This window comes from Lithobates pipiens, unplaced genomic scaffold (genome assembly GCF_037356315.1).
Source record: "Lithobates pipiens isolate NorthernLeopardFrog02 unplaced genomic scaffold, aLitPip1_a1.2 Scaffold_16, whole genome shotgun sequence".
NCBI classification, from domain to species: domain Eukaryota; kingdom Metazoa; phylum Chordata; class Amphibia; order Anura; family Ranidae; genus Lithobates; species Lithobates pipiens.
The window spans coordinates 24,335,727-24,356,842 of NW_027507748.1; the positions used below are offsets into that span (position 1 = coordinate 24,335,727).

At 41.9% G+C, this 21,116-nt stretch overlaps 1 protein-coding gene across 4 annotated transcripts in view; it reads right to left on the reverse strand.

The window, feature by feature from the left end:
- The window catches only part of CFAP44 (cilia and flagella associated protein 44), a 98,379-nt gene that overhangs the window by 27,109 nt on the left and 50,154 nt on the right, over positions 1-21,116 (reverse strand). For all 4 annotated transcript variants that reach the window (XM_077479686.1, XM_077479685.1, XM_077479684.1 and 1 more), the window contains exons 25-30: positions 12,619-12,796; positions 10,127-10,304; positions 8,593-9,084; positions 5,515-5,718; positions 3,961-4,156; positions 2,596-2,706 (exon numbers count right to left, since the gene is read on the reverse strand). In XM_077479686.1, coding sequence (XP_077335812.1) covers positions 2,596-2,706; positions 3,961-4,156; positions 5,515-5,718; positions 8,593-9,084; positions 10,127-10,304; positions 12,619-12,796 — 1,359 coding nt within the window. The remainder of the gene's footprint in view (positions 1-2,595; positions 2,707-3,960; positions 4,157-5,514; positions 5,719-8,592; positions 9,085-10,126; positions 10,305-12,618; positions 12,797-21,116) is intronic.

The window sequence follows — 21,116 nt, forward strand, 5'->3', positions numbered from 1 at the left end:
GGCCAAGTCCGCTCAGCCGAAAAGTCTGTCAGAACTCCGTCGGAATTCCAGCAGAACTCCGACGGAACTCCTTCGGAAGTCTGTCGGACATAAGTCCTCTCGTGTGTACGGGGCTTTACTGTTTTTGGAGGAAGAAAAATTCTAACTATGACCCTAAGAACACCATCCCTACAGTCAAGCACACCATCCCTACAGTCAAGCACGGAGGTGAAAACCATTATGCTTTGGCGCTGTTGCTCTGCTAAAGACTTTTCCGCATTGAGGGGATGGGGGCCATGTATTTGTAAAATCTTGAATGAGAACCTTCTTCCAGAACACTAAAGATGGGTCATGGATGGGTCTTTCAGCATGACAATGACCCAAAGCATACCGCCAAGGCAACTAAGCAGCGGCTCAAGAAGAAGCACATTAGGGTCATGGAGTCGCCTAGTCAGTCTCCAGACCTTAATCCTATAGAAAATGTATGGCGGGAGCTGATTCTTTGAGTTGTCAAGCAACAGCCAAGAAACATTAAAGATTTATAAAAGATCTGTAAAAAAGAGTGGACCAAAATCCCTCCTGAGATGTGTGCAAAGTTGGAAAAAGACATACAAGAAACGTCTGACCTCTGTGATTGCCAACAAGGGTTTCTCCACCAAGTACTAAGTCATGTTTTGCTTGGGGATCAAATACTTATTATGTGTTGTTTCTGGATTTTTGGTTGATATTCTCTCTCTATCATATAAAATACACCTGTGATAAAAATGATAGACCCTTCATTTCTTTGTAAGTGGGCAAACTTACAAAATCAGCGGGGGATCAAATAAATATTTTTCCCAATGTATAATAGACGGTAAGATGGGTGCTGGGACCACTAGGACTGAAATTATGGCCCTGGACTTCATTCACTTTTCACTGCTAATTTATACAGAATGGATATGCTTTTTACTTGTCAAGTAGTACAATGGAGGAGGGGGTCCTAAAATTCGTCCTGCAAGGGGGTCCTTTGTTGTCTCTAACTACCACTGGCCAGCAGAAAAGTTCAACCAGGTGTGTTTTTAAAATCTTCACTGAGATATACACAAAGGACTGACAAACAGGGTTGTCTTAATGCACGGGTACTGCCCAGGGGCCCTAAATGCATGGGGGCCCCATGATAATCTTGCATTGCATCATACTAGCCAAACTGTCCCGGATTTGCTGGAATAGTAACGCTTTTTACTAAGCTTTCCTGGCATGACCGTGTCCCAGGTAGTGTCCTGGAACCGGTACTGTGCCCTCCTGATCCCTGTACTGTGCCCTCCTGATCCCTGTACTGTGCCCTCCTGATCCCTGTACTGTGCCCTCCTGATCCCTCCTCCTGATCCCAGTACTGTTCCCTCCTGATCCTAGTACTGTGTTCTCCTGATCCCAGTACTGTGCCGTCCTCATCCCTGTACTGTGCCCTCCTGATCCCTGTACTGTGTTCTCCTGATCCCAGTACTGTGTTCTCCTGATCCCAGTACTGTGCCGTCCTCATCCCTGTACTGTGCCCTCCTGATCACAGTACTGTGTTCTCCTGATCCCAGTACTGTGCCCTCCTGATCCCTGTACTGTGCCCTCCTGATCCCTGTACTGTGCCCTCCTGATCCCTGTACTGTGCCCTCCTGATCCCTCCTCCTGATCCCTGTACTGTGTTCTCCTGATCCCAGTACTGTGCCCTCCTGATCCCTCCTCCTGATCCCTGTACTGTGCCCTCCTGATCCCAGTACTGTGCCCCCCTGATCCCAGTACTGTGCCCTCCTGATCCCAGTACTATGCCCTCCTGATCCCAGTACTGTGCCCTCCTGATCCCAGTACTGTGCCCTCCTGATTCCTGTACTGTGCCCTCCTGATCCCTGTACTGTGCCCTCCTGATCCCAGTACTGTGTTCTCCTTATCCCAGTACTGTGTTCTCCTGATCCCAGTACTGTGCCCTCCTGATCCCTGTACTATGCCCTCCTGATCCCTGTACTATGCCCTCCTGATCCCTCCTCCTGATCCCTGTACTGTGTTCTCCTGATCCCAGTACTGTGCCCTCCTGATCCCTCCTCCTGATCCCTGTACTGTGCCCTCCTGATCCCAGTACTGTGCCCCCCTGATCCCAGTACTGTGCCCTCCTGATCACAGTACTATGCCCTCCTGATCCCAGTACTGTGCCCTCCTGATTCCGGTACTGTGCCCTCCTGATTCCTGTACTGTGCCCTCCTGATCCCAGTACTATGCCCTCCTGATCCCAGTACTGTGCCCTCCTGATTCCTGTACTGTGCCCTCCTGATCCCTGTACTGTGCCCTCCTGATGCCTGTACTGTGCCCTCCTGATCCCTGTACTGTGCCCTCCTGATCTCTTCTCCTGATCCCTGTACTGTGCCCTCCTGATCCCAGTACTGTGCCCTCCTGATCCTTATTTTTTTTAAATCTATTTTATTGAAAGTACTAATAAATATATGTTTAATTCTATCACGCATTGATACTTCTTAAGAGTAGGTGCATAAATTGGGGCAGGCTGGTAAGGGCCCCAGTACATTACTTTACCCAGGGGCCCCAAATGCTATTAAGACGGCCCTGCTGACAAGTGGAAAGATAGAAAGGACTCACTGTTAGGACAGATGGAATCATCAAAGACACCGTCCTCTGAATCCGATTCCTCCTCATCGCTTTCATACGTCGACTCATCATCAGACTCTTCATCGCTGTCCTCATCCTCTTCTAAAGATTAAATACAGAATATATTAATTCCAAGATAGAGCAGAATTGTGCTGTGCACACATACAGTACAAGATTGCATCAGAACATCTGGGTTCCCTCTCTGGAGTGCAATCCCTATATATTCCTATAGAGAGTCTAGTAGGGGGCCACCGACACCCACAATATACAGTCAGAGAGTCCAGGTCCCAGTGGAGCCCACCGGCTGACGTTGTACGACTGGAATGAATTCCTCTAATGGGGTCACACAGACATATAAGCTTGGTGTGGGGCAGATCCTTCCAAATGTTACCCAAAACAAGATATTTTAGGTGGAGCTCACCAAAAGGGAGCACAGTAAATGAATTTAATGTCAACAGAAAGGCATTTTCGCTGCGAAATTACGTTTATAAAAATGTGCACCAATGATGGGGCACTATTCCTCCTACTGACACCAATAATGGGGCACTATTCCTCCCACTGATACCAATGATGGGGCACTATTCCTCCCACTGACACCAACAATGGGGCACTATTCCTCCCACTGACACCAACAATGGGGCACTATTCCTCCCACTGACACCAACGATGGGGCACTATTCCTTCCACTGACACCAATTATGCGGCACCATTCCTTCCACTGACACCAACGATGAGGCACTATTCCTCCCACTGACACCAACGATAGGGCACTATTCCTCCCACTGACACCAACGATAGGGCACTATTCCTTCCACTGACACCAACGATGGGGCACTATTCCTCTCACTGACACCAATGATGGGATATTTTTCCTCCTATTGCCACCAACAATGGGGCACTATTCCTCTCACTGACACCAACGATGGGATATTTTTACTCCTATTGACACCAATGATGGGGCACTATTCCTCCCACTGACACCAACGATGGGGCACTATTCCTCCCACTGACACCAACGATGGGGCACTAACACCAACAATGTTTTTTTCTTCCTTCCACTGACACCAGCAATGGACACTATTCCTTCCACTGACACCAATGATTGGGCACTTTTCCTTCTCCTATTGACCACAGGTGCAATGTCGTTTTTTTTACTCCCACTGATCACCATGATCGATGCATTTTCTACCCCCAGAGGCCACACTCAGCCCACTAAAGTCTGAAGGACACTAAAGCTGGTCATTTGTGTAGAAATTTTGGACACCCATGTTCTAGATCCTAGCTCTGGAAGCAGTGAATGCACCAATCCAGCAATGAATCTTGTTTATCCCATGATGAGCTGACACTCCTACAAACCTTCGTCCCCCGTCACCTCCTTCTTCTTGGTGCGTTTGATTTTCTTCTTAAAGACTTTGGTGAGAAAAGTGGCAAATTTGTTGTTCTCGCCCAGTGAGGTCTGAAAGGTGGCATGTAAAGTCTTTTCCTTCTCCTGCAGCTTCACAATGTCCTTCTTCTTCGTCTCCAGCTGCTGCAGATAATCCTCGGACTTCCTCTATGGAGAACCCAAAGAAAGTCCATATACAATGCTAAAGAAATCTGTGTGGTCACTGTTCACCTTCCTGGTCTTACTTAGCTCTGTATACCCAGTGTGGTCAATGTTCACCTTCCTGGTTGATGTCAGCTCTCTATAACCAGTGTGGTCACTATTCACCTTCCTGGTTGACCTCAGCTCAGTATAACCAGTGTGGTCTTTATAGACCGTCTTGGCTGATCTTAGCTCTGTCTAACCAGTGTGGTCACTGTTAACCTTCCTAGCTGATCTTACCTAGCGTTATCACTATTCATCATCCTAGCTGGTCCTACTTAGCTCTGTATACCCAGTGTGGTCACTGTTCACCTTCCTGGTTGACCTCAGCTCTCTATAACCAGTGTGGTCACTATTCACCTTCCTGGTTGATGTCAGCTCTCTATAACCAGTGTGGTCACTATTCACCTTCCTGGTTGATCTCAGCTCAGTATAGCCAGTGTGGTCTTCATAGACCGTCTTGGCTGATCTTAGCTCTGTCTAACCAGTGTGGTCACTGTTAACCTTCCTAGCTGATCTTACCTAGCGTTATCACTATTCATCATCCTAGCTGGTCTTACTTAGCTCTGTATACCCAGTGTGGTCACTGTTCACCTTCCTGGTTGACCGCAGCTCTCAATAACAAGTGTGGTCACTATTCACCTTCCCGGCTGTTCCATACTGTATAACCATTGTGGTCACTGTTCACATACCTTGGCTTAGCTCAGCTCTGTATAACCGGTGTGGTCACTGTTCACGCTCCTTGGCTTATCTCAGCTCTGTATAACCGGTGTGGTCACGGTTCACCTCCTTGGCTGATCTTAGCTTTGCATACCTAATGTGGTCACTGTTTCCCTTCCTAATTGATCTCAGCTCAGTATAACCGGCATGGTCTTTAAAGACCATCTTGGCTGATTTTAGCTCTGTATAACCAGTGTGGTCATTATAGACAGTCGTGGCTGACTTTAGCTCTGTATAACCAGTGTGGTCATTATAGACCGTCTTGGCTGATCTTAGCTCTGTATAACCAGTGTGGTCATTATAGACCGTCTTGGCTGACCTTAGCTCTGTATAACCAGTGTGGTCATTATAGACCATCTTGGCTGACCTTAGCTCTGTATAACCAGTGTGGTCATTATAGACCGTCTTGGCTGATCTTAGCTCTGTATAACCAGTGTGGTCATTATAGACCGTCTTGGCTGACCTTAGCTCTGTATAACCAGTGTGGTCATTATAGACCATCTTGGCTGACCTTAGCTCTGTATAACCAGTGTGGTCATTATAGACTGTCTTGGCTGATCTTAGCTCTGTATAACCCGTGCGGTTACCGTTCACCTTCGACTCACCTTCATCTCTTCCAGCTCAGAGACTCGGTCGCTGACCTTCTCCTGCAGAATGTCTTCTCTCTTCTCATATTCCTTCAGCAGCATCAGCTCCTCGAAAAGAGTGATGTGTCGGAGGTCAGCCATTTTCATTTGTACGTCCAGCTGCAGCTTCTTGTGTCGCAGAAGGCGGAGCTCGGCGTCAAAGCTAATCACCAGGTCGTTTATCTGCAGGCAAGAAAGTATGTCACTTAAACGAGCTGGTCCAGCCCAGCACAAGAATTCTGTATTTAAACATCTTCAGGTTCTTCGGCATATGATAATGCATTGCATGGAGAAGCAAAAGAGACTCGATGATGACGTCAGATGAAAGCCGGCAACTCCGAGCGCTCTCGCAAAGAAAATCCTTTATTGGCTACATGTATAAAAACACAATAAAGTAGATGCTAATGTGTTTTGGCTATGCAGACCTCCTCATATGAGGAAGGCCGCATAGTCGAAACGCGTTTGTTTTTCGACTGTATTGTGTTTTTATACATGTAGCCAATAAAGGATTTTTCTTTGTGAGAGCACTCGGAGTTGCCGACTTTCACCTGATCAGTACTTTTTATTTTGGGAGTTGAATGCCCTAGCCAGAATATCGGTCTCAAGCTTTTGGATCTTAGACACAGCGATAGAGCTCGGGTCATTATCAGTGATGACATCACTGAGTCTAAAATAAGGTATGTAATGAAAACAGAAAGGGAAGCAAGTTACACTTTGCCTTTAATGTTTTCTTTATATATATATATATATATATATATATATATATATATATATATATATATATATATACACATATCTCTCTCCTATATGTATAAAAGACACCTGTCCACAGAATCTTTTTCTTCCATTCAAACCTCACCATTATGGGCAAGACCAAAGAGCTATCAAAGGACATCAGGGAAAAGATTGTAGACCTACACAAGTCTGGAATGGGCTACAAGACCATCAGCAAGAAGCTTGGTGAGAAGGAGACAAATGTTGGGGCAATTATTCACAAATGGAAGAACTACAAAATAACAATCACTGGCCCTCGGATCTGGAGCTCCACGCAAGATATCTCCTCATGGGGGTGAGGATGATCATGAGAAAAGTGAGGGATCAGCCCAGAACTACAATGGAGGAGCTTGTGAAGGATCTCAAGGCAGTTGGGACCACAGATACCAAACAAACCATTGGTAACACAATATACTGCCATGGATTGAAATCCTGCAGCGCCCGCAAGGTCCCCCGCCTCATGAAGGCACATGTACAGGCCCCTCTGAAGCTTGCAAATGAACATCTGAACGATTCAGAGAAGGATTGGGAGAAAGTACTGTGGTCAGATGAGACCAAAATTGAGCTCTTTGGCATCAACTCAGCTTTGGAGGAAGAAAAATGCTGACTATGACCCCAAGAACACCATCCCTAAGGTCAAGCACAAAGGTGAAAACAATATGCTTTGGGGCTGTTTCTCTGCTAAAGGTACAGGCCGACTTTGCCGCATTGAAGGGCCAATGGACAGGGCCATAAATTGTAAAATCTTGAATGAGAACCTTCTTCCCAAACTGAAGATGGGTAGTGGATGAGTCTTCCAGCATGACAATGGCCCAAAATATACCACAACAGGCAACAAAGAAGAAGCACACTAAGGCCGTGGAGTGGCCTAGCCAGTCTCCAGACCTTAATCCTATAGAAATTTATGGAGGGAGCTGAAACTTCCAGTTGCCAAGTGACAGCCAAGAAACCTTAATGAGGAATTACAGTGTGCTTAATGTCAGGGCTGGGCTCAGCCCTTCCTTCTCTGAGCTGGCCGCTCAGCTGTCGACTAATTGCCAGCTCCTATCTCTCCACAGTTACTCAGCTGTTGATGATTCTGCTCGTCAGTCCTGCTACTTAAGCCGTTCAGCCCAGTGGATCTCTGCCTTCACCTTGTTCAAAATCACAGAAACTATCTCCTGCGATCCCATTCAAGACTTGCTTCGCTGACATCCCTTCTGGCTCCAGATCCTGCTTGCTGTTCCTCTACATTGATCCCTGACTTCTGGCTTGGCTGACTATCCGTTCCGGTTACTGAACTTTGGCTATGTTTTGACTACGTTTGTTCCTTTTACCTTTATTATTAAACAAATACGATTAAACTGTACTTCTGTCTTGGTCTGATTTCATGGTTTCTGACACTCACATAATTTGTAATAAAAACATTTGTGCCATTCTGAAGTCCCCCCCCCCCCCACCAACCACTTTGCATATTATTTTATATATACTGTGATTCTGTACTTGCCAAATATGGTGCAGAAATCTCCCTCCAATGAGTCTGGCTGCATACATTTTAAGAGTGGGCAGCTGAAGTTGCTGCCTGTTCACTTCCCGGATTTACACAGAGGCACACCTCCAGCTCTGCAGCTCTCATTGGCCCTCTTATTACTCATCCGCCCCTCCCTTCCTGGAAAATTCTCAGGAGAGTGAGAGAGAGAGAGCTGTACACGATGTCATAAGCCTAGACTAATGACCAGACAGGAAACAGGAAGTGGGCTGTATAAGGCATTTACTGGCAGAAAAAAAAATGTTTTACTATCCAAAGTTAAACCAACAACAAGGACAGAAGATTTAATAGATGGGAAGAGGAAAAAAATTATTGAAGGTCCACTTTAAGTATTTAGAGAAAATCTGTAAAGAAGAGTGAAAATCCCTCCTGAGATGTGTGCAAACCTGGTCACCAACTACAAGAAAACGTCTGACCTCTGTGATTGCCAACAAGGTTTTCTCCACCAAATACCAAGTCATGTTTTGCTTGAGGGTCAAATACTTATTTTACTCACTGAACTGCAACTCAATTTATAACATTTGTATCGTGTTTTTTCTGGATTTTTGGCTGATATTCTGTCTCTATCATTTAAAATACACAGATGATAAAAAAAAAAAACTATAGACCCTTCATTTCTTTGTAGGTGGGCAAACTTACACAATCTGCAGGCGACCAAATAATTACCCCCCCCCCCCCTTTTTATATATATATATATTTTTTTTTTTTTTTATATATATATATTCCCCCCTATTAGTTATCATGGGTGGATGTACCTGTTTAATGATGTTGTTCTGCCTATAGAGATTTTGAATTTCCTCAATCCGAATCATCTCCTTCTCCAGCTCTGACAGTTCTGCACCCTCCCCATACTGGGCTCCAGCAGACACGGCGCGGTAGGACCTGACGGTTGTTGTGGTAGATGGCCTTGAAGACCAGGCCTGCTTAACCGCAGCTTGTTTCTCCCCTCCAAACCCCTCAAATGCTCCGAATCCCCCTCCTTCCGTCGTCCGCGGGGCCTGGACTTGCTTCGCTTGCTCCTGTTTGAATTTTTGGAGGGTTTCGCTGTCATACTGGAACTTCCTCTCCGGAATCTCGTCGGGGTGCATCGATGGCACTTTGGGAATGGGGAGATGTTTGGAAGGCTCCAGCATGGACTGGATGACTTTCAGCTCCGCCACTAAACTCTTCATTTGTTCGATGGTCTCCGCCTTGAAATCTCGCAGCTCGAGGATGGAGCGGTTCATGGCCGACTTTTGCTCGTGGATCTGTATGAAGGCACAAAATAAACATTGTATGGCCACACTATGGTATGATGGATGGAGGAGAGAAGAGGAAAAAACTGTGAAATCAAAATCATAGCAGATTAAACTTTGGCTTTAAAGCAGTATTAAACCCGAAAACCAAAAATGTGATATATTTCAGCTTACCAATCATTAGATGTGGTGGCTGCCTTACTTTTCTTTGGATGTTTGTTTTCCCCTCTGTTTTTACCTGGTGATCTGGCCAGTAACACCTCCTGTTTTAGAGCGAACCCACTCGGCATGAAGTAGCACAGGGGGCACATTTGGACAGTAGCATTGTCAGTCTGGGGGGAGGTCAGTGTTAAATGGACTAGCAGATTTAGATACACTAAAAAGTTGAAACCAAACTAACTCACACTTTAACCACCGGGCAAAAAAAAAGATGTTTTTCTTAGTTTCTGTTATAAAATTTTGTAATTAAGTCATTTTTCTCCTTCACTGATGGGCACTGATGATGGGGCACTAATGGCCAATGATGATGGAGCTGCACTGATGGGCAATGATGATGGGACATTGATGGGCAATGATGATGGGCACTGATGGGCACTGATGATGGAGTACTGATGGGCAATGATGAGGGAGCACTGATGGGCAATGATGAGGGAGCACTGATGGGCAATGATGAGGGAGCACTGATGGGCAATGATGATGGGGCACTGATGGGCACTGATGGGCAATGATGAGGGAGCACTGATGGGCAATGATGAGGGAGCACTGATGGGCAATGATGAGGGAGCACTAATGGGCAATGATGATGGGGCACTGATGGGCAAAGATGAGGTTGCACTGATGGGCAATGATGATGGGGCACTGATGGGCAAAGATGAGGTTGCACTAATGGGCAATGATGATGGGGCACTGATGGGCAAAGATGAGGTTGCACTGATGGGCAATGATGATGGGGCACTGATGGGCAAAGATGAGGCTGCACTGATGGGCAATGATGAGGGAGCACTGATGGGACCCCCAATATGGCGGCAGGTCGGGGCACCGGTGATATACGTACAATGCCCTCCAGCATCGCTAGCTCGTTCCTCTTCTGCTCTGCATTGATACGCAGATGTTCCGGGACCGTGTAGTCCTCCGCCGTCTTCAGTTTAAAGTCCCCCATGTTTTCTTTGGCGTTTTTTATTGCCAGAACATCCTGCGGATCCTCGTAGTCCTCGCTGGGTTTAGTCTTATATCTGGAGAGGAACAAAACAGGTTGTCATTTCTGATGCCAATGTAAAGTCAGAACATTATAGATGTGATCGATTTACTAAACCTGATCACCGGACAGATCACAAGAATTCACCAGTACCTTTTTTCTAAATATTTGGAAATTCAAATATTCGGAAATTACAAAATCCAAAAATTCGGAAATAAGAATGAAAATTCGAAAATTCAAAAGAACGAAAATCCAAAAATTCAAAAGAACGGAAATCTGAAAATAAGATAGAAAATCTGAAGATAAGTTCTTTTGAATTTGGATTTTCGTTCTTATCTTCAGATTTTCGTTCTAATTTTCGGATTTCGATAAGGACAAAGATCCCAAAATTCAAAAGAACGAAAATCCGAAATTAAGAGCGAAAAATCTGAAGGTAAGGACAAAAGTCCCAAAATTCAAAAGAACGGAAATCCGAAAATAAGAACAAAATCTGAAGATAAGAACGAAAATCCGAAAATTCTAAAGAACAAAAATCCGACAATAAGAACGAAAATCTGAAAATTCAAAAGAACGAAAATAAGAACGAAAATCTGAAGATAAGGATGAAAATCCAAGAATTCAAAAGAACGAAAATCCGACAATAAGAACCAAAATCTGAAGAAGAGGATGAAAATCCGAAAATTCGAAAGAATGGAAATCCAAAAATAAGAACGAAAATCTTAAAATAAAACGAAAATCCCAAAATTCAAAAGAACGGAAATCCAAAAATAAGAACGAAAATCTGAAGATAAGAACGAAAATCCGGAAATTCAAAAGAACGAAAATCTGAAAATAAGAACGAAAATCTGAAGATAAGAATGAAAATCCCAAAATTCGAAAATCTGGGATAATAACCAACTAATAATAAATAAATTATAGCAATACGAATTATCCGAAATAACAAATGCCGCATCTAAACAAATGGACCATAACAAATTACTTTTTATAATTATTATTATTATTATTATTATTATTAATAATAATAATTTGTTCCGTTCCATTTGTTTAGCTACAGCATTCATTATCTCAGATAATTCGTAACTTCGGATAAATTTGTATTTGTTACATTCACTAACAGCCAAATTTGAAAGGAAATCCCAATACCTATAATTGAATAATTATTTATTATTCGTTTGTTAGGCTGACCATACACAGGTCGAATTTTGAAATAATTTTCTTTTGAAAATCAGATTTGTGCGTTTTGTGATCTGATGGCGCCACCATTGATTTAGAAAATTTTACCAACCAAGCCTTTAATTTCACCTCCATGTTGCTACAGAAAAGAATTTCGTGGCTGGGAATCTTCTTTTCTTTCCAGGAATTTTCTTCTCTTGCACATGCACATTTCTTCTTCGATTACATTTTTCACACATTTCTCAAACAATTCTCCCACCATTAATCAGAAAATTAAACAAAATTTTTTTTAGATAAGGTTTTTGAAAGAAAATTCTTTCGAAATTCAACCTGTGTATGGCTAACGTAAGTTAATTTTTTCTGAATTTCCACATTTTCGAATTTTCCGAATTTCCAAATTTTCGAATTTACGAATTGACAAATTCTCTCATTTCCGAATTTACAAATTTTCGAATTTATGAATTTATGAATTTACAAATTTTCGAATTTCTGAATTTTCAAATTTCCGAATTTACAGATTTTTGCATTTTCGAATTTATGAATTCCGAATTTTCAAATTTACGAATTACTAACTTTAGAATTTCCAAATTTTAGAATTTCCAATTTTTCACATTTTCACATTTTTGAATTTACGAATTGACATATTTTCAAATTTCCGAATTTAAAAATTCTCTAATTTCCGAATTTACAAATTTTCATATTTACTAATTTACAAATTTTCGAATTTACAAATTTACGAATTTACAAATTCTCTTATTTACGAATTTACAAATTCTCTCATTTACGAATTTACAAATTCTCTCATTTACGAATTTACAAATTCTCTCATTTACGAATTTACAAGTTTTCTAATTGACGAATTTACACATTTTCTAATTTACAAATTTTTTCAATTACAAATTTTCAAATTTTCGCATTAACAAATTTTTGAATTTACAAATTTTCAAATTTCCGAATTTACAAATTTTAGAATTTTCTAAGTTATGAATTTTCTAATTTCCGAATTTTAGAATTCCGAATTTTAAAATTACAAATTTTCAAATTTACGAATTACGAATTTCAGAATTTCCAAATTTTAGAATTCCGAAAAAAACAAAAAACTAAAAAACAAACACATTTTTTGGCAGTGCACATGTCTATAAATTATACTCAGGACTGTCTTCAGAAACAGGACTCACAGCTTATCCCATTCTTGCTTCCTCAGGAAAATCTTTGATTTGGCCTTCTCAGCCTTTTCTATGACTTTGCGAATTCTTTCAACTTGACCTTCGGACCTCTTCCATGCCCATTGGTCGTGCTTCCGGGTCCCAAGACTGGGCTCTGCTACTGCACCCGCTGCCACAATGCTCCGGACCCCTATGATATATAACATAAAATAACCAGCATTAGAAACTGCCCCATGAGTATATTGTGGGGGTATTATTGGGTGGAGTGGGTGAGGAGATACATCAGAGGTACATTGCCACGTCAGATACCTGCAGCAGTAAGACCTTGTCAAGAAGGTCCAATACGTTCTAGTACAAGAATGCCATCGCAGGTGCATGGGCATTACGTCAGTAACAAACACATGCGCGGATGTTTTTATGTGCTGGCCAAGCAGTGGCCCACGAGTACGCTCAGTACTGGCACCAATCAGTCAATATAAGCTGGAGTGCGACATGCTGATTGGCCTTCAGCTTTGTTCCTGTTCACCTGCAAGCCAACCCAGTGAAGGTTTGATGTTGGTGGACCCCCCGTGGAGGTCTCGGGGGTTCTGCTGCCTCTCTAAAAAACTAGTGCAGAACGAAAAAGATTGTTTCGTTTTTATTCATTATTTAGATAAATTCGATCAGTTAAATTTTGTTTAATTTGTTTTTGGAATTTGTTTCGTTTATTCGAATTCCAATTGATTCGAATTTTCCAAATTCAGTCGACTTAAACTCAACTCGACTGAATTCAGAAAAATCAAATTGATTAAAATTCCGTTCGAAATCGAAGTTGTTCTAGTCAAACTTCAAATTTTAGAAGATGGTTATATTCTTTCTATTCTATTGTTTTTTTTCTACTCTATTCTTTTTTATCATATTATATTATAATATTTTCTATTCAAATTCAAATTTATGCTAATCGAATTTTGGAAGAGGGTTATATTGTTTATTTATATATATATATATATATATATATATATATATATAGAGAGAGAGAGAGAGAGAGAGAAAGAGAGAGAGAGAGAGAGAGAGAGATACATAGATATATATTTATTATAAAATATATATTATATATTTTTTTATATATTCTGTTCTTTTCTATTCCAATTTATTCTATTCAAATTTTGGAGGATGGTTATATTCTTTCTATTCCATTCTATTGTTTTTTTTCTATTATGTTATATTCTATTCTCTTTTCTATTTTATTATTTTAGTCTATTCTTTTTTTCTATTGTCTTCTATTCTTTTCTATTCTATTTTTTTTCTTTCTATTCTATTAGAATTCAAATTTACTCTATTTGAAATTTTAATTTCAGAAGATAGTTATATTCTATTTTATTCTATTCTTTTTTTCTTTTCTCTTCTATTCTTTTATATTATATTGCTTTTTTTTCTATTCTATTCTTTTCTACTATTTTATTATTTTCTTTTCTATTCTAATTCAAATTTATTCTATTCAAAATTTGAATTTCAGAGGATGGTTATATTTTTTTCTACTTTATTCTTTCTATTCTTTTTTTTCTACTTTCAGAAGAAGGTTATAGTCTATTTTATTCTATTCTTTTTTATGATATTTCTTTGTTTTCTAATTTTTTATTCTATTTTATTCCCTTCTTTTATTTTCTATTCTATTTTTTTCTGTTTTACTGTATTCTTTTCTATTCTATTCTTTTCTAATATTTTTTTATTCCAATTCCAATTTTCTAAAGATGGTTATAGTCTATTTTATTCTTTCTATTCTTTTTTTCTATTATATCAGAATAAAAATTTACTATATTTGAAATTTTAATTTCAGAAGATAGTTATATTCTATTTTTTTCCTATTCTTTTTTTCTATTCTCTTCTATTCTTTTCTATTTATATTGTTTTTTTTCTGTTCTATTCTATTCTTTTCTATTTTTTTTTTATTTTTTTATTCTATTCTAATTCAAATTTATTCTATTTGAAATTCGAATTTCGGAGGATGGTTATGTTTTTTTCTATTTTATCCTTTCTATTCTTTTTTTCTGTTCTGTTAGAATTCAAATGTATTGTACTTGAAATTCAAATTTCAGAATGGTTATATTCTATTTTATTCTATTCTTTTTTTATGCTATTCCTTTATTTTCAAATTTTCTATTCTATTTGATTCTGTTCTTTTATTTTCTATTCTATTTTATTATTTTTTTAGTTCTATCCCTTTATTTTCTATTAAAAAAAAATCTATTCTTTTATTTTGTATTCAGTTCTGTTTCACTCTATTATATGCAATTTTTTTTCTATTATATTCTATTCTTTTCTATTTCTTTATTTTCTATTCTGTTTTATTCTGATCAGAGATTCAAATTCGAATTCGCTTCGAAAACTATTTGAATTTCATCCAAAATTACATTTCAGATCTGTTCAAATCCGTTACTACGTTTCTATTGTCATCGGAATTTCTGAATAATGATAAATTTGTGAGAATTTGATTCGAAATGAAACGAACATGGCAGAGGACCGGAAGAGAGGATGGGAGAAGACATAGAGGAGCTGTTCCACCAACACAGGTAAGTGCAGATGGCAGGCCGGCGGGGGGCACACTGGCAGCATTTGATATGGCACAGTGACTGCGTTTGATGGGGCACAGTGGGAGCAATTAATGGGAACAGTGGCCGCAATTGATGGGCACAGTGGCAGCAATTGATGGGCACAGTGGCAGCAATTGATGGGCACACATGTCTACTGAACGCAATGGGAAAAATTCTCTGCAGGATACTTGTGGATGGGTATAGCGGCATGCTCGGAATAAACGCACCTCCATACTCATCCACTAGGAGCGTAGTCAGGACACGAGCCGAAGGTCATCAACAGCCAGGCAGCGAGGTACCGAATCCTACTTTTGACTTCTTGTGTATGACCGTCTCTGGATCCTTGTCTGACTGTTGTGACCTTGTCCTGTGTTTTGCTCTGTATTCTGACTTCTGATTTTGTACCGTACTGCCCGACTGTTCATTGCCCTCTGCCTGTATCCTGACACTGCCTCTGAATTAGGCCCCTATCACACATGCGGATGGTATGTCCGTATTTCATCCATCCGTTTGCGGATGAAATACGGGCCATACATTCATCCCTATGGGATAGCGGGTGTCTGCGGATGAGCATCCGCAGACACCCGCTATTGTCCGCCTCCGCAACTGTCCGATTCTGCAGACGGAGGAAAATCCTATTTTTCTGTCCGTCTGCAGAGCGGATCGGATGAACACGGACAGACGGTCCATGCTCATCCGATCCCCATAGAGGAGAGCGGAGAGCTGACAGGGCGGTCCCTGCACAGTGTGCGGAGACCGCCCTGTCCGCCGCCAGCTCAGCGGGGACAACGGAGCGATCCCCGCTGAGTGGGCGGATCATCACGGGGCGGATCTTTACTGATCCGCCCCATGTGAAAGAGGCCTTATGCTCATTTCCCTCACTTCCTGAACCCAACCTGGATCCTGAAGATGTCCTTGTCTTCCTAGTGAGGACCTCGCTGTTAATGACCTTTGGCTTGTGTCCTAGCTACGCTCCTAGTTGAATAGAGGTGTGCTTATACTAAGCGTGCCTCTCAGTGGCGGCTGGTGCTCAAACTTTTTTTTGGAGGGGGGGGTGCAAACAAACTGAAAATTCTGAAAAAACCCCCATCAAATGCAGCCTCACTGTGCCATCAATCGCAGCCACTGTGCCCATCAATTGCCACCACTGTGCCCATCAATTGCCGCCACTGTGCCCATCAAAAGCAGCCACTGTGCCCGTCACTGTGCCCATCAATTGCTGCCACTGTGCCATCAAAAGCAGCCACTGTGCCCATAAAACGCAACCACTGTGCCCATAAAAATGCACTGTGCCCATCAAACGCAGCCACTGTGCCCATCAAACGCAGCCACTGTGCCCATAAAACACAGCTACTGTGCCCATCAAACACAGCCACTGTGCCCATCAATTGCCACCAGTGTGCCATCAAATGCAGTCACTGTGCTCATCAATTGCCACCACAGTGCCATCAAACGCAGCCACTGTGCCCATCAATTGCCACTGTGCCCATCAAATGCAGCCACAGTGCCCATCGATTGCCACCACTGTGCCATCAAACGTAGCCACTGTGTCATCAAATGCAGTCACTGTGCCCATCAAACGCAGCATCTGTGCCCATCAAATGCAGCCTCTGTGCCATCAAACGCAACCACTGAGCCCATCAAACGCAGCCACTGTGTCTATCAAACGCAGCCACTGTGCCCATCAAATGCAGCCACTGTGCCCATCAATTGCCACCACTGTGCCATCAAATGTAGCCACTGTGTCCATCAAATGCCATTTTCCCATTAATTGCTCCCACTGTGCCCCATCAAACGCAGCCACTGTACCATATCAAATGCTGCCAGTGTGCCCCCGCCGGCCCACCGTCTGCACTCCTCGATGTCTTCTCCCATTCTCTCTTCCCGTACTCTGCTATGATTGGACGCCTGTCGAAGAGGCGGTTTAGTGTTAGGAAAGCGAATATTGATTGATATTGAGTGACCTGCAAGTGCCCAGCATGGAAGTGCATATAAGGATGGTGGTACAATATTCAAATGGCAATAAAGCTAAATATAGTGATTTATGAGCAGGATGAGTACATGACAATGTAAAAATGTAACGAGTAGAGCAACGAACCAATAAATACCAAGAGACCAATAAAGTATTAAATCAAAAGCATTCGAAAATTCCATCAGAAGGAAAAAAGTAAGCTAGTGACTATTGAATCATTTTGCAATAGCAGCAATAAGGAGATCAATCTAATAGGTATATATTAACCACTTGCCGACCAGCCACTGTATATATACAGAGGAAGGTTGGTTCTCCTGCGCAAACCGCCGTACCCGCACGGCGGTCCATGCTTGTGACACTGTGGGCACGTGTCCGGCGGACTCTATGTACGCTGGCCACCCGCGATCAGGTTACATAGAGGCAGAACGGAGATCTGCCTTTGTAAACAAGGCGGATCCCCGTTCTGATGGGGGGACATCTCAGAGATCTGTTGCTCCTAGTGATCAGGAACAGCGATCTCGGTGTTATCCCAGGAAGCCCCCAGCCCCCCCCCCCACACACACACACACACACAATTAGAACACACCCAGGGAACACAGTTAACCCCTTGATCATCCCCTAGTGTTAACCCCTTCCCTGCCAGTGTCATTTATACCTTGATCAGTGCATTTTTATAGCACTGAACACTGTATTGGTGTCACAGGTCCCCAAAAAAAGTGTCAGATTTGTCCGCCGCAATGTCGCAGTCCTGCTAAAAATCGCAGATCGCCACCATTACCAGTAAAAAATATAAAAAAAAAATAATAAAAGTCCATAAAGCTATCCCCTATTTTGTAGACGCCATAACTTTTGCACAAACCAATCAATATACGCTTATTGCATTTTTTTGTTTTGTTTTTTAACCAAAGATATGTAACAGAATACATATTGGCCTAAGCTGATGAAATCATTTATATATATATATATATATTTTTTTTTATATATATATATTTATTTATTTATTTTTTATGTGTATTATAGCAGAAAGTAAAAAAATTGTTTTTTTTTGTTTTTTTTTTCAAAATTGTCGTTCTTTTTTCGTTTATAGCACAAAAAATAAAAACCGCAGAGGTGATCAAATACCACCAAAAGAAAGCTCTTTTTTGTGGGGAAAAATGACATCAATTTAGTTTGGGTACAGCGTCTCACGACCGCGCAATTGTCAGTTAAAGCAGCGCAGTGCCGAATCGCAAAAAATGGCCTTGTCGTTAACGGGGTAAAACCTTCCGGGGCTGAAGTGGTTAAAAACGAAAGAGATAATGTGTATATAAGTACCACACCAATATCAAAAAAAAGGTAGAAAACAAAATATAGGAATAGATCGAGAGGGTAGAAAAAAAAAGGGGAATGGATGGGGGGGGGGGGTTTACAAGTGGTGATGCGATCCCAAATGAATAGAAATTATATTCAAGGCAAATAGAGTAAAATTACCAAGGCAATAATATTGCGTCATCAAAGTCTGGAGGTAAACAATGCTTAACCCAAGGAAGATGGGGTTTCTCAAATTGACCAATTCGATCTCTTTTGATGTGCTTCAATTTTAGCACACGGTCGGACTTTCCAGCAGAAAAAGTTTTTTGTTTTTTTTCGAAAATCCTGACGGACCTAGAAATAGAACATGTTTTAAATATTTCCGACGGAATCAATTCCTATTGGGAAAAACGCTCGTCTGTATGCTGTTCCGAGAGACCAAAAACAACGCATGCTCTGAAGCAAGTACAAGACGGAAGCTATTGGCTACTGGCTACTGAACTTCCTTTTTCTAGTCCCGTCGTACGTGTTATACGTCACCGCAGTCTAGACGGTCGGACTTTGGTGTGGCCGTGTGTATGCAAGACAGTTTCAGCGGAACTCCGTCTGAGTTTATTCCGATTGAGAAAATGGTCGAGTGTGTACGCGACATTAGAGTTATTAGTTCTGTGTATGGCTTCAGCTAGAATTACATATTGGAGTTTTCCATGCCTTAGCAATGGTTTGTTTTATGGCTGTTAGGAGCTGTAAAAGAAGGTGAAATTGATTCTGTGTGGTCCCATCATGTTTAATAGGGCTGTAGCAGGAATTGGGCTGTATAGGAGTATCAAAGATTTCGGAGGCCAAATCAAAAACTGTCTTACAGAATTTTTGGGCAATCTTACCAACTATGAAGTTGAGTGCCAGACTTTGAACAGCCCCCGAAAACAAGCTCCAGGGTAATCAGAAGCATATTTTGACATTGGAGCAAGGACCAAATACCAACGGGTTAGCATTAGGGGTGGGCGAACGGTTCGGCCCAAGCATAAGTTCGGGCCGAAATTTGGTTGTTCCGATGTTCGGGCGAACACCAAACAATGTGCAGTGTTCGGGGCAAATTCTAAAAGCCACCGGCTCCTCGGCGGTGTGATAGAAGAAGATGAATGGACCTCGCTGGACATTTTTATTTTTTTATCTTTTAATAAAGGACTTGCCCCAAGCTGTCTCTTGTCTTTTTTACCATTTTTGAGACATATTTTTGTGAAATGGTAGGGGTACAATGTACCCCGTTACCAATTCACATAGGGGGGAGGCTGGGATCTGGGGGTCCCCTTGTTAAAGGGGGCTCTCAGATTCTGATAAGCCCCACGCCCACATAGCTCCACAACCACCAGGCGAGGGTTGTGGGGATGAGGCCCTTGTCTCCTTCAAAATGGGGACAAGGTGCTTTGGGGTCAGACCCCAAAGCACCCTCCCCATGTTGAGGGCATGTGGCCTGGTATGGTTCAGGGGGGAGGGGGCGCTCTCTCGCCCCCCCCCCCCTCTTTTCCTGCGGCCTGCCAGATTGCATTGCTCGGATAAGGGTCTGGTATGGATTTTGTGGGGACCCCCACGCAATTTTTTTTAAATGTTTGGTTCGGGGTTCCCCTTAATATTCATACCAGACCCAAAGGGCCTGGTAATGGACTGGGGGGGTCCCCATGCTGTTTTTTTATCAATCAGTTTTATCTATATTGCCAAGACCCGATAATTCATTACAGCCGCAATCAGTTTTAAATGACTTTTTTAGAAATGTAATTTTGCTGTGGTATTGTTCTAAACGCGGGAAAACTGCGCCACGTTACAGTCATACTATAGACACCCCCAGGCACGATATTTAAAGGAATATTTCCTTTTTATTGTTTCACTTTAAGCATTAAAAAAAAAATCACTGCTCCCGAAAAAACTCCTATTTAAAAAAAAAAAAATTTGCATTGATACATGTCCCCTGGGGCAGGACTCGGGTCCCCAGACACTTTTTATGACAAGAACTTGCATATAAGCCTTTAAAATTAGCACTTTTGATTATTCATGTTCGTGTCCCATAGACTTTAACGGTGTTTTTTGTGTTCTGCCAAATTTTTTGCCTGTTCGGATGTTCTGGTGCTAACCGAACCGAGGGGGGTGTTCAGCTCATCCTTAGCAGCGTTTCCACAGTAACAACATTAGAAGGAGCAGACTTAGTGGCGGACCATATTCTAGATCGGGGATATGCAATTAGCGGACCTCCAGCTGTTGCAGAACTACAAGTCCCATGAGGCATAGCAAGACTCTGACAGCCACAAGCATGACACCCAGAGGCAAGGGCATGATGGGACTGTTAGTTTTGCAACAGCTGGAGGTCCGCTAATTGCATATCCCTGTTCTAGACAATTCAGTAGCATTAAATGAGCGATTAAAGCCTAGTTCCCATTTGGATACATACAGTTAGGGCCATAAATATTTGGACAGTGACACAAGTTTTGTTATTTTAGCTGTTTACAAAAACATGTTCAGAAATACAATTATATATATAATATGGGCTGAAAGTGCACACTCCCAGCTGCAATATGAGAGTTTCCACATCCAAATCGGAGAAAGGGTTTAGGAATCATATCTCTGTAATGCATAGCCTCCTCTTTTTCAAGGGACCAAAAGTAATTGGACAATGGACTCTAAGG